We start from the raw sequence: 14,348 nt of genomic DNA on the forward strand, positions 1-14,348 counted from the left end.
GACAATCAGATTTTTAACCAGCTGTCTTTCCTGCATTTAGCAGTTGCTCCTCATAGTGAAAGCTCTTCTGTCAGTTCACTTGTCCATGTCGGTGGTTGGTCATACGCAGTAAACACCGCCCCTTTTATTTGCATGCACTCATATTTAGAGTGGGAAAACCTGGTTAAACTAATCAGGTTGATGTGTTGTGAGACCATTTAGCCTGCGTTTGTTTTGTTGATTTCAGCCGTATAACTGAATGATCTCCTGGGTATGTTGAACTTGCTTCATCGTCTGAGACATTCAGAAGCCTAAACACAACACAGCAGCATTTTATCTCATTGCCTTATAACAGCAAAGATATACATTTTTAGAGTTGGGAGTGATTGAGTCGGAGCCTTACGCCAAACACAAACTATGTTCTAATGCTGCAATAAACAGTTGAACGTGAGTTGTCTGACTGAACTGTTTTTACTTCCAAGATGATCAAAATTCACAGTAAATGTTACAACAATATGGCCTTTAGTTGTTGATGTTTGTTGCTGAAAGTTGGATGGACAGACAGACAGACCAGCAGCAGTTATTTTTATGTCGAAAATGTTGATAATCTAACATTTTAATTCATTATTCATATCATTATTAGAATTATTATTGGTGAAGGTCATGTACGGTTAAATACATGTTAATATTTTCGGCATTTACACATGCATCCTTACTCTTTCTATCACTTATACTCACTAACAGCACAGCCGTCAGAGGCATTTTGGATTTCAGGGTTATGCCCAGTGACACTTCGACACGCAAACTGGAGGAGCAGAGAATCAAACCATCAACAAACAACTTTAACCTCTTTAAACCTATAAGGATGTTTGTTCGTGCTATATCATGTCATATTTGAACTTTATTTATGACTTTATTTAGTTAACTGAGCTAGTTGGCAACCAGCTTCCTGGAATAGGTTATCAGGGTGGCCAATGTTAGGTTCAGTGAAGTGAGATGAGGTTTGTTTAACTCGCTTTGTAGTCCAGGCCCAGTTCCAACATTGATTTCCTTGCTTGGCCTCACAGCACACCACTGTGAGATCAACATTATTTATTCATTAAGATGTTTGATGTGAACATTAACCGACAAAGCTCATAACCTTTATCTGCAGGATTTCCCTGCTACCACAGAATTGAATTAGCACATGCATGAGATGCACACAAGTGTTCTTAATAAAGTTCTCAGCAATATATATAGATATACAAATACAGTTAGGTACACTAAAACTTGTCTGTATGTTAAGGCATATCACATAGAGTTCAGACACTGGTACTGACAGGATTTATTTTAAAGTTATGATAGCTTTGATTCTTGGTCAATGCTGGTAACATGCATTATTCAAGTCCAATATTTACTGTTTTTGTTGAAGGTGCAGGTTTCATTTTGACAGGATTTTTTTATTACTAACTTTAAATCTAATACTCTTGATGCTGTATATTAAGAAAAACAATAATGTGCCATTCATGTACTGCTCACTATGGTTATCATTGTAATTAGATAGCTTCCTAATTTCCCAGACCAGTTGCCCCTAAATTTAGAATTTGTAACTGATCTATCCGTATAACACTTCATTAGAGCATATGGTCACATATAAAGTGGTGAGTTTTTCAAAAAAATATGGGTTTTCTGTAATTACTTTATTAACAGGATAAAAGTACAGAGGGTGGGTCACACAAAAATATTCATATTTTCTAAAATTATGCTGCAGCCCATACATGATGATAGTATGATTCTTTATAGCAAATGTTCTTAAAATGATTTAATTTACAATACATTTGCTTTCTGTTTCAGGAATCCTCTGCACAGCCACATCAGACAAATGTTTGTCTGCACCCTGCCAGAATGGAGCTACCTGTGTGGACACTGTGGATGACTACGCCTGTATCTGTGCCAGAGAAGGGGTCCAATACATGGGCAAAAACTGTGATGAATTCTATGATGCCTGCTCCTTTGCACCATGTGAAGTCTGTTCCAGCACCCCTGGGACCAGAGACTATAATTGCATCTGCCCAGAAGGACTTATGGGTGATAACTGCACAGAGGAGGTGGATGAGTGTCAGAGCAGCCCCTGCTCTGAACCCCGTTCAATGTGTATAGACCAGTTGAATGGTTACTTCTGCAGATGTCCTGCTGGGTTGGGAGGACAGGTCTGCAAAACACGTGTAACTGACTGCATCGATGAACCCTGCAGGAACAATGGGACTTGTGTGTTACAAGCAGAAGGCTTCGAATGCCATTGTGCACCAGGGTTCAAGGGGAACACTTGTGAGGAAGATGTGAATGAGTGTTTATCAGAGCCTTGTCATAATGGAGCCATTTGTGTAGACGGGGTTGCAGAGTTCCACTGCTTCTGCGTGCCTGGTTTTCAGGGCTACAAGTGTGAAATAGACATCAACGAGTGTGCTTCACGACCCTGTGAGAACAATGCCACGTGTATCAATGAGAAAGACCACTATAACTGTGATTGTCTGGCAGGCTTTGCAGGTACATAACAGATACCAACATGCAAAACATAACACACAACAGAAGCAAGATCTTTGATCTGTAAAAACTATTGTATCATCATGAAACTTTGGCGGGACAATTATTAGTTATGATATATACAATAATTGGAACTTGGATGGTCCTACATTGGTGGCTACCAAATCATCATAAAAAAAAGAAAACTATTTCTTTTGGTGGCAGGCAGGTTTGGCAGTATTGCTTGAAAGAATAAGACAAAAAGAAAAATGAAAAATCACAAACAAAAGTAAAACCTATGTGTGTGTGTGTGTTTGTGTAAACACTCCACACATACGAAAAATGATACATAAATGAGAAATAAGTGCGAAAGTGTGTTTTTAACTTTTACTTACACACATGCTTACACCATGTGTCAAGGCTATTCAATTACAAATTCACTTGGGCCAGATTTTTTAAACCAAAAAAATTTACTGGGCCACATTTTCAGTGGCCAATAAGCACATTTTAACCCAACACAAATGAAAAACAAGCTATGTTAATTCATTGTTTGACTTTTAAATTTGGTTGCATCTGACACAGGCACCTAAAAAAGTGCATACAAAACAAAAGAGCTGTAATATAACAGAACTTGAGGTAGCAGCAATACGATTTTTGCTCACATCTGACACAGATGTGTCACAGATGGGCACAGATGTGCCTGTGTCAAGCATTCATTCATTCATTCATTTAACAGAATAAAAAAAAAGTATCAATGCTATCAATCTATTAGTGGCCCATAACAAGTGCTTACAGTAATTAACACACATGCGCACGTCTCCTACTGCACATTGAAGGAACAGAAATATGTTCAGTTAAATCACCACATGTGATTAGGAATGCCTTTGTTACACATCATACATTATGTTCATATATAGGCTACACTTACAATGCTGACTTTCTTGGTGGGGAAAGTGATATTTTTAGTTTGGAACGAGAGCAGTAAGACAGGTGAAGAGTACTGTCAGTCAGGAAGCATCAAAAGCTGCTTTTTAGTGCGTTCATGTGCGAAAAGCTTGATTCACATGTGCATCTCGATCCTGTTATGACCAGCTCCTTTTAGTCCACAACAATTAAGGGAGGTCTACACGGAAGTCTTGAGTTAAGCAAGAGAGCATTACTACATTGCCCTGACATTCAAAGCTCACTAAGTTTGGAGGATGTAATTAATGGATTGCCATAACTTTTTCATACTGGCGGTTCAATGTGGTTGGTCTGTTGATTTTGATTGATTTATAAGTGTTAATGTATGAATTGCTTTTCATCATCATCATCATTATTTTGTCTAAGTGTTTTCTTCTCATCCTGACTTTCCATTCACCAGGAGTCAACTGTGACATTGAAATAGACGAGTGTGAGTCCAGTCCCTGCCGCAATGGAGCCACCTGCCGTGACCTGATCGGCATGTACTCATGTGAATGTCTGCCTGGGTTTGACGGCATCGACTGTGAGGTTGATGTTGACGAGTGTGCCAGTGATCCCTGTCAGAATGTAGCTGTCTGTCATGACATGGTAAACAGGTAGGTCAGTCCTCAAGCTGAATTTAATGTCTGTAGAAGCTACAACACTAAACACTGTGATTGTGAAAATTGTGATGGATATTAGACAGATGCTTAGTAAATTCCAGTCTTGGTTATCCTATATAGCTGAGTGACACAGACCTTCTACTGACCCTGTTTGACTTTTCAGACAAATTTCCCTTCAGGGACAGCAAAAGTAATCATACCAGTAAATAATTGAAAGAGGGTCAAATAGAACTAAATAAAACATTTGATTGTATCTTTGTGACATAATGGCCAAAACTATGGGAAGACAGCCAGTTCCAATGCCACATTGGAGGCTGACCGTAAACTACCAAACCAAAATCTGTTAGTTCTACCACTCTACCTCCTTTCTTATATAAAGTAGGAAATTGTCCGGGGCAGATGTGTTCACAACAACGGGCACCAAAAATGAAAAGGAATATGTTGGAATCAAGTGATCCCCTTACACTGTTAAAGAAAATTACTGGAGTTGTGAAACCACAGAGAAAGAAGTCTACTAGGAGAGCTCCCTGCAACAACAGAGCAAACTCACCAGTGCCGGAGAAGTGCCGCATCAGAGCGCAGTGCCATTACGCGCGGCCATTCACTGTGTTTTACCTTCATTAAATCACCTGGAAACTATATCAAGCTAACCATACAGTGTCTTGGGCTCTTTCTTGTGTACTGGTGGAGATTGTACACGGGGTGTTGTGGGGCTGTCCTGTGAGGTTGAAGACATGCTGAGGTTGGCCTGATAAACAGCTGCCTGTTGTAGTAGGTCTGCCATGTTTAAAAAGGGAGCGAACTTCCTTGTCAGAAGAATGGCATTGGACGGGGGTATCGGGGGGATTTTGGGCCGTACACGCATTCGCCAGTGTGTTACTGATGTCCTCATAGTTTAATATTGCTGCAACGAGATTGTGAGTGGACTAACTCATTGTCACTCACTTTTAGCTATAGCATCCACATTACACAAGATGGCCGCAGACACTGCGGTGAAGTCTGTCATCAGTCAAGTTTCATTCCATATATTCAGACTTCATTCAATATATTCAAAGTTTCATTCCATATATTCAAAGGTTCATTCCATATATTCAGACTTCATTCAATATATTCAAAGATTCATTCAATATATTCAAGGTTCATTCAATATATTCAAAGTTTCATTCCATATATTCAAAGGTTCATTCCATATATTCAGACTTCATTCAATATGTTCAAAGATTCATTCAATATATTCAAGGTTTCATTCAATATATTCAAGGTTCATTCAATATATTCAAAGTTTCATTCAATATATTCAGACTTCATTCCATACATTCAAAGTTTCATTCCATATATTCAGACTTCATTCAATATATTCAAAGGTTTAATTTCCTGAACGGCATGCCATAATACATATATATATATATATAAAAACCCTTTAAACATATAAAAACAATGTAGAAACCGATGGAGCCGCGTGTGAGGGGTCCACCTCCCAGGATGGAGAGAGGTGCAATAGGTGCCAAATTTAGCAGAGCACCACAACAAAATAACAATATTATATAACAGGTAGCTGTATCAATGTTTAAAGCAGGGGGTCCTCAAATGGCGGCCCGCAGGCCGGAGCCTTCTGTTTGTGGCCCCTGAGCTGCGTTCAAGGTTCAAAGGTTCAAAAGTTTTATTTGTCATCTGCACAACAGATACAGCGTTGTTGGCAATGAAGATCTTAAATCCCAGGCACCTCAAGCAGCTCAACATGTAATAGTGTCAGAAGATAATAAAATAAGAGTAACTAAAAATACAAAATACCAATACACTAGTGCAAATAAACAAGAAAGTACAATGTCATTAACTAGTGCAAAAAATAAAATAAACATTAAAAGCTGCCAATAAACATTACAATAAAACATTATAAGGTGCTAAGGTGAATATAAACATGTGCAGTCATGATTTAGCAGCAGTTATGGGGAGGTATGAACAGATATGAATTATTGCACTCATTTATTTTTGTGTAGCTTAGAAATATGATGAATAGAAAGATGTAGCAGAATGAGAATTATTATAGACTAAATAAGTAAATATAGTTCTTTGTGTGTATGAATATTATAATGTTTAAATGAATATGTTGCTATAAACAGATGTAGTGACTTCCACAGAGCTCAGGAGTTCAACAGTCTTATAGCCTGTAGGATAAAACTGTCCCTGAGTCTTGTTGTCTTGGTCCGGATGCTGCGGTACCGTCTACCAGACGGCAGCAGACAGAAGAGTTTGTTGCTGGGGTGATGGGGGTCTTTTAATCCTGTGAGCCTTCTTCCTACAACGCTGGGTGTAGAGGTCCTCCATGGATGGTAGCTCCGTCCTGGTGAATTGCTGGGCAGTTTTCACCACCCTCTGTAGAGTCTTACGGTTGAGGGCGGTCCAACTGCCGTTCCAGGCCGTGATGCATCCGGTCAGGATACTCTCGATGGTGCACCTGTAGAAGTTGCAGAGTATCCTGGAGTGCATGTTGAACCTCCGCAGCCTGCGGAGGAAGAAGAGCTGCTGACGAGCTGTTTTTGTGATAACCCTGGTGTGATGGCTCCATGTCAGGTCTTCAGTGATTTGAACCCAGAGGAACCTGAAGCTGCTGACTCTCTCCACAGGAGTCCCATCGATGGTGATGGGGGCGTGTCCATCTCTCTGCTTCTTCCTGTAATCCACAATCAGCTCCTTGGTTTTGCTGATGTTGAGATGGAGGTTGTTGTCCTGACACCAGGATGTCAGGGCTCTGACCTCCTCTCTGTAGGCCGTCTCGTCGCCGTCTGTGATCAGGCCGATGACGGTGGAAGAAGTTTAGTAGTAGAAGAAAAGACAGCAGCCCCTCGCAAGTTAGTGAACAGCTCGTCCATGTGTGGAATAGGATGACAGTAAATGACAATTGACTTGTTTGGCTCCCTGAGAACGACACACATGCATGTCTTTCCTCCCCCTTTGTCTGTGTCACAACAATGAGGGAGACCCATGGGGATGCATCAATGGGTTTTCTCATAGGTCTTTAGGCTGATCAGTCACAGCCTACATTACAGAGAATGGGGGCCTCCTCCCTTTGTCATGGCCGGTCTTCTTGTATCTCCTCCCATACTCTTTAGACTGTGCTGGGAGACATAGCAAACCTTATTGTGACAGCACATATGTATGTGCCATCCTGGAGGAGCTGGACTACCTGTGAAACCTGATTGGGCTGCACGTACCTCATCATTCTACCTGTAGTGATGTTGTGCACTGCTCCGAGTGGCATCAAAATAATGTTATTATTAATGACTTTGCCTTACACGGAGCACCAAAAATGTTGGTATTAATGTTGTTATTATGTACTTTCCCTCGCACAGGGTACGATTATGTACTTTCCTTCACGCGGGGCATCATTAAATGGTGTGCTTTTGGGCATTCAATAAATGAATCACTGAAATATTAAATATTAATATTAAAAAATATTAATATTAAATAATAATTCAACTAATAAAAGATAAATCGGGGCACCACCCTTCAAAGGAAGGGAAAAGATTTATTGAATAAGTCTCATGAAATTACTGACTACAAATTTGGAACTCTGATTAATAATTAAATAAATAACTATAACCAAAATTACCACATCAATAGCTAGCAAAGTTGAAGGATATGGAGTTCTTGACAGTGTAGAGGTTGGCAAAATTCACACTTATGCAACATTAACTGAGACATGTTTTGGAGAAAAACATTTATTATGAGAATAATAAAAGTATTAACACAAAAACTAACAAAAGGTGTACTTACTATATACAGGTGTGTACGCGAGTATGCATGTATGTGTGTGTGTGTGTGTGTGTGTGTGTGTGTGTGTGAGTGAGTGACTGAGATTCAAAATGGAGGCTGGCCACTATGAAGACAAAAGGCCCCCTGGAGTGGTGAGACCATGTGGCTGAGATCACATGTATGTGTTAAGTTTGTGGAGATGAGTGTGTGAGGTGTTGGTGCCAGGTTAAAGAAAGTAGTTAGATGCATGCAAAGAAAGTGATCAGCATAACAGAAGTAACATTAACTTTCAAATAACATAATAACATTTCAACAGTTATTTTATTACTGCTAGGATTTGTAAAGAAGGATATATGTGAACAGTTTTTGTTCAGGAAAATCAACATGTTTACTTTCTCAGGAAGCAGGCAGGATATCTCCTAACTGAGAGTGTCCCTAGCTGTCAAAAACATTATTTTGGACAGTGTTAAGGAAGCCTGAACACAGAGGTAGATATAGCTGTGAGAGAAGAGGTAAAGTGTCCTTCTTATCACACCACCAGAGGACAGGGTCTTCTGAGGCTGGGATGGGAGGGAAGCCTCTGCAGACTGAAGCCTAGTTTATGCTTCTGCGTCACGTCTACGCCGTACCTACGCCGTAGGTCGTTGAGCATTCGAAGTTCTGCGTCGAGGGAACGCGTTGCTCTGCAATTCACCGCCATGCCGCTAGGGGGTGTAGCGGTGTGTTTGTGTGGTTATAGCCGAATCCTCGCTTTTTCTTCCGTAAAGTAAACAACAGTTAAACAATGGCGACCGAGGTGGAGCAGCTGTATTTGTTGTTGGAGCTCATCAATATTGAAGAACAAATGCTTATATTGCAAATGTTGAAGCGCAAGCTACAAAGAAAACGTTTGCGGAGGTGTTTTTTACGACGAGGGAGAAAGACCGGAAAAGCAACCGCCGGAACTTACGTTCTGAGCGGACCAATCACAGCGCTTACGGTCTGCGTCGACGTCCGCGTAGTTAGGATTTTTGGGAGGCGCACGTCAGGCTACGGCGTAGGGGTCTGCGTCTACGCCGTAGCTACGCCGTAGCTACGGCGTCGACGTGACGCAGAAGCATAAACTAGGCTTGACACTTCACTCTTCATCTTCTTATGGAGAGTCAGTGCAGTGTGTTGCTGTTGAAAGTGGAGTCTCTTTAGCTCTCTGTCTTATTCTGCAAAGAGTTCCTCTAGTGTAGAGACTCTTTGTTTTGGAAGCTGAAATATAAAATTTACCATGCTATTGCAGTCAGTTTAATTGCTTGCTTATTAGACACAACAAAGGTATCACACAAGTATGTCTCACTTACTAAATCCTCCTCCTGCCCTTCTCCATCCTGGGTCAGCCCACACTGCTTTCCCTTCTCCGACAGCTGAGAGGGAGATTATCTCATTAAAGAAAATATACTTATTATTTACTCACCACTGTGTCAATGGAGGAGTGGGTGAAGTGTTGACTTTTGGAGGGCTTAACAGCATTGCAGCCAAATCAAATACAATTGAAGTAACTGGTGACCACTTCTTCAAACGTGAAAACTACAGTAAAAAAAACATAAATAATACTACTACTCAAAATAAATACATATAAAACTAATATATAAACCTTCACTTCCAGCAGTCATCGTGGGGAATGCAAGGTCCTTGGGGAATAATATGGACCAGCTCAGCGTGCTGATTAAGACCTAGGGGAAATACCGTGTGTAGCTTGTTGTGTTTCACAGAGACATGCCTGCACAGTGTGGCGTTACCCGGCTTCACTACTTTCAAGACAGACAGGGACATTATCCAGAGCAGTAAAAAGAAGGGAGGAGGGATTGCACTGTATGTGAGTAAAACATGGTGTAATGCCAGACATATTGATGTGAAGGAACGTCTCTGTAGCCCGGACAATTAACTCCTTGCTGTGGGAATTCAATTCAAATCAATTCAATTTTATTTGTATAGCGCCAAATCATAATATACATTATCTCAAGGCACTTTACATAATAGGTCAGGACCTTAAAATCAAAATATAGAGAAACCCAACATTTCCCACAATAAACAAGCACTTTGGCGACTGTGGAGAGGAAAAACTCCCTCATTAACAGAGAGAAACCTCTAGCAGAACCTGGCTCAATGTGGGCGGTCATCTGCCTCTACTGGTTGGGGTGAGCAAAGAAAACGGGGGAGGGAGATGAGAGATGGGTGGAAAAGAGGGGAGAGAAGATGATAGTGGGGAGGGGGAGGAGGGGGAGAGAAAGACAGCGGACACTTGAGCGCCATCAGCTAACAGATCTGATTAGTTAAAAAGTGAACAACAGTGTAAAGACTAAATTATTATGGATAACAGACACATTTGATAATGAATTACTGCGATATTGTAATTAGTAATAGGAGAAGTTGTTGTCCTGAGGTTCCGGGGGTCAGAGATATCTGAAATGGGAGAGAAAAAGAGAGAGAGAGACTATGGGAGTACAAAGTGAAATAGTCATTGACATGTATTAAAATAAATAAATGAATAATTGTGGGGGGGCAGAGAGACAGAGAGAAGTGGAGAGGTGCTCAGTGGATGATGGGAGTTCCCCCAGCAGTCTAGACCTATAGCAGCATAACTAAGTGATGGTTCAGGACTCACCTGATCCAGAACTAACTATAGGCTTTATCAAAAAGGAACGTTTTAAGTTTAACTTTAAATGCTGAGATGGAATGCATATTATTTACTGAGGGTGTTTACTGCCGCCATTGCTGTCGCTGTTTACATTCCACAGTCAGCTGATGCGACTGTAGCTATCAACACCATGGCTCACACTCAACATCCCAATGCTTTTATAGCCATCACTGGATACTTTAATCATGTCACACTAGACAAAACATTTCATTCATTTTATCAGTATATTAACTGCCCCACAAGAGACAATAAAACACTGGACCTTCTGTATGCAAATGCTCTGGATGCATAGAGTGCCTCTTTACTCCCCCACCAGTGGCGGTTCTAGACCGATTCTACTGAGGGGGCCAGGCTGGGGCCAGTTTTTTGTCAGAGGGGCACATTGAACCCGGGACAAAAGAGACAAAGACAGTGTTCAAGCTTTCAACATTTTTAGTTAAGTAGCCTATATAAACGATAATAATAATAACTTCATTTGTATAGCATTTATTTAAACAAGGTTATAAAGTGCTAGTGCACAAAAACACAACATAATTCTTTGTTACATTTACAATTTTTGAAAATTACAATATTGAAAATGAGAATTTGTAGAATAAGAGCAACTATATGTGATTTTTGGCAAAACGATCAACAAATGAGTCAAGATTCAAAACAAGGGCCAAACATAGTCAACATTTATTTAACAGGATAGACAGATAAAGTGCAAAAAGAAAACATATTTAGGTAGGCTTCATTCTTCTTTTATTTATTTTTTTAGCCAGTTCATTAATGTTTGGGGTCAGGTTTTGTGCTGTGGAAACCCTCAAGATGGAGTGAAGGTGTGCATCAGTGAGACAACTACTGTGTGGGTTTTTGTTCATCTTCATCTGTACAGACAGCAGCACACAGGAACTGGGATCTCTGGAACACTGGAAAAATAATATACTAACACCAAATACTCGGCAGGTGAGGAGGGGGCGCTAGTTCTGTGTGTGTGTAGCATTGCACACCCTGGCTTGGCCTATGGAGCTTTTTTTTTCACAAAAAAAGTCTGCGTCATATTTAAGATGGATATTATATATATTTTTGACTTGAGTTTGACACCTCTGGACTAGAATATTGAGCCACACACATCTCCCCGCCTTTTGCATCAGCGCAGTCTGCTGCACCCATCTGCTCCACCTCTCGTCTGAATAATACGAGGGATGTATTGTGAAGGCAGAAAACCTCCCGCCGTGTTGTGCATGTATGAATGACAGACTCAATTATCACCCAATTCTCCGGGTTTTACCTGGAGTCCATGTCTGAAAAACAGCTATGGGGATCGACTTTAGGGGAGAGGATGTTGGCACAGTGGAGGATTACTTACTTGGGCGTTTACATCAACAACATCCACATCAACAACAGACTGAACTGGAAGATCAACACTGATGCTGCGTACAAGAAAGGGATGAGCAGACTATTTCCTGTGGAAGCTAAGATCTTTAAATGTGTGCAGCAAGATGTTGGTAATCTTTTATCAGTCTGTTTTAGCCAGTGCACTGTACTTTGCTGTGGTCTGCTGGGGGAGCAGCATCAGAGCCGGTTACAGCAACAGAATTAACAAATTGACTGAGAAGGTTGGCTCTATCATTGGCTGCAAACCAGACTCTGTTGAAGTGGTGGTGGAGAGGAGGGCACTGAACAAACTGTTATCCATCATTGACAATCACGAGTACCCTCTCCACTACCTAGTGGACAGACAGTGGAGCACTTTCTCCAACAGCATGGTTCAGCCCTGCTGCCGCAAGGACAGATACAGGAAATCCTTCCTGCCCACAGCAATAACATTGTACAACTCCTCTCCTCTGTTAAAATGTGAACTCTCACAAACCTAAGCATCTCATAGTCACATTTTATTATGTATGTCATATTCCTACCTACCTCATTACATTTTCTTGTCAATGCAAACAACTACTGCAACTTTGCATATACTCTAGTACATAGTTTAGCAACTCTTGTATTAAGTCTCTTGTTTATAGACATATTCTTCTTCTATTGTATTCTAGTACTTTATTGTGTATCATTTACTTAGGAAGTATGCATAGTTTTAGTACATTTTATGTTTATTTCATTTTGTTTTGAGCTATTTCATTTCACTGTAACTGTTTCATTGTTTCTACGTGCAATGTCCTTGACATACTGCTGTTGTCTATTTCGATTATCCCAAGATATGAGAAGAGTCAATCCATGTGCAATCAATGAGCATTTATTATCAGACAATGAAAAGGCACTTCATAGCTATGGGCACCCAAACACGATTTTGGCTATAGGCCATACAGAGTCGTGAAGAGTCACCCCATACAGTTGGCATCACACAGTTTTTGTAACATGTGAATTAATGTGATTGGTAAATAAGGGCGGAGAATAGCCATGGTGTAGACTCAGCTATCCCTTGTTGGTGCACAGGCTCAGTCCTGGCCTCTTGGCACTTCAAACAACAAATGAGCACTAGCCGCTCCCCTCTTTGGCGATGTAGCACCATCTTTACCTTGAACCTCGTGTCTCCAACTCTACCTGACTCGTTATGTTGTTATCTCCTCTTGCATGCCATGCACAGTGTATCATCCTTAGTTTTAACACAATTACAACTCCTTATATGGTTTTGGTCAATGTGGGAGAGGCAAGAGCTCTTCCTGACCTTGACAGCAAATGTGTGTGTTTGTGCACAGCAAAAAATGTGTGTGCAGCTTTTTGTCAAGACTACGCCTGGTCTAACATTATTTTCTGTCCTTCAGAACCTGGGGCAGATGCTTGTAACTTTCCTGGGTGTTGTCTGCAATTCCTTATGAGCACATTGCAATTTTGTTCCTGTGTAATGTCTCCTAACAATGGTAAATGGTAAATGGTTAAATGGTTGTATTTATATAGCGCTTTTCTAGACTTGATGACCACTCAAAGCGCTTTACACTACAGTTTTCCATTCACCCATTCATAAACACATTCATACATACAGTGCTTCTATAGCTAGCACTTTTTTTGTTGTTCTATTGAGCAATTTGGGGATCAGCATCTTGCCCAAGGACACTTTGGCATGCAGATGGGAAGACTGGGGATCAAACTTCTGACCTTCTGGTTGGAGGACGACCGCTCTACCCCTCAGCCACAGCCACCCCAATGGTCATGTTCAAACTATGACAACTAAAGCTGTAAACAAGAGATGGCTATGGAACATGGTGCACACAGTGTTAAATGACTTTAAAGTAATATTCTTCACCAGTGGTGCACACAGTGTTTAACAACTTAAAAGAAATATTTTTCACACTGTAACACATTAATTTCCCTATTTTCTATCAATGAAATACATCTATCTATCTATCTATCAATGATTGTTGCTGACAGTACTTCTCTATTGCTTTTTATCTATCAAGGTTCCAGGTTATATGCAGTTCTAAAACACACCTACTGGTGCAACTTGGACACTTCTTCAGTGATGGACCCAGGGTCATAGGGTGTTTCAGGTCTTAAATCATCAGACAGCCTCACCTGGGGCGACCCAGCCAGGGTTGATCGGGGGCAGATTATATATCTTGTTACACATGCATATTTTAAACACAGTGGTTTGATTGATTTATATAATCCACAACAAATTAAAGCAGAAAACTGTAAGTGACTGGAGTAAAGTAAATCTGTAGGTTTAACAAAATAAAACATACAACAAACAGAGGCTATCCTGAATTTGACACAGTAGATGTCATAATGCAACAAATCCAGGCATTTTAGTAGATGTTTGGTCCTGCTATGACAGCTGTCAAAACTACCCATATGTGCTCCATTAAAGCTGCAGGTAGGATTACAAAAATATATAGAGAGAAATAGAATGTGAGAACTTCATGGCCCATTCTACCCTCTCCGCTGAGCAA

General features: G+C 40.6%; 1 protein-coding gene across 1 annotated transcript in view; it reads left to right on the forward strand.

Annotated features, from left to right (window-relative positions):
- Positions 1 to 14,348, forward strand: part of crb2a (crumbs cell polarity complex component 2a) — a 79,243-nt gene that overhangs the window by 35,332 nt on the left and 29,563 nt on the right. Inside the window, exons 2-3 of the mRNA XM_069514416.1 lie at positions 1,813 to 2,505; positions 3,845 to 4,040. Of these exons, the coding sequence (XP_069370517.1) occupies positions 1,813 to 2,505; positions 3,845 to 4,040 (889 nt within the window). The remainder of the gene's footprint in view (positions 1 to 1,812; positions 2,506 to 3,844; positions 4,041 to 14,348) is intronic.

The sequence above is a fragment of the Paralichthys olivaceus genome, chromosome 18 (genome assembly GCF_024713975.1).
Source record: "Paralichthys olivaceus isolate ysfri-2021 chromosome 18, ASM2471397v2, whole genome shotgun sequence".
NCBI classification, from domain to species: Eukaryota; Metazoa; Chordata; class Actinopteri; order Pleuronectiformes; family Paralichthyidae; genus Paralichthys; species Paralichthys olivaceus.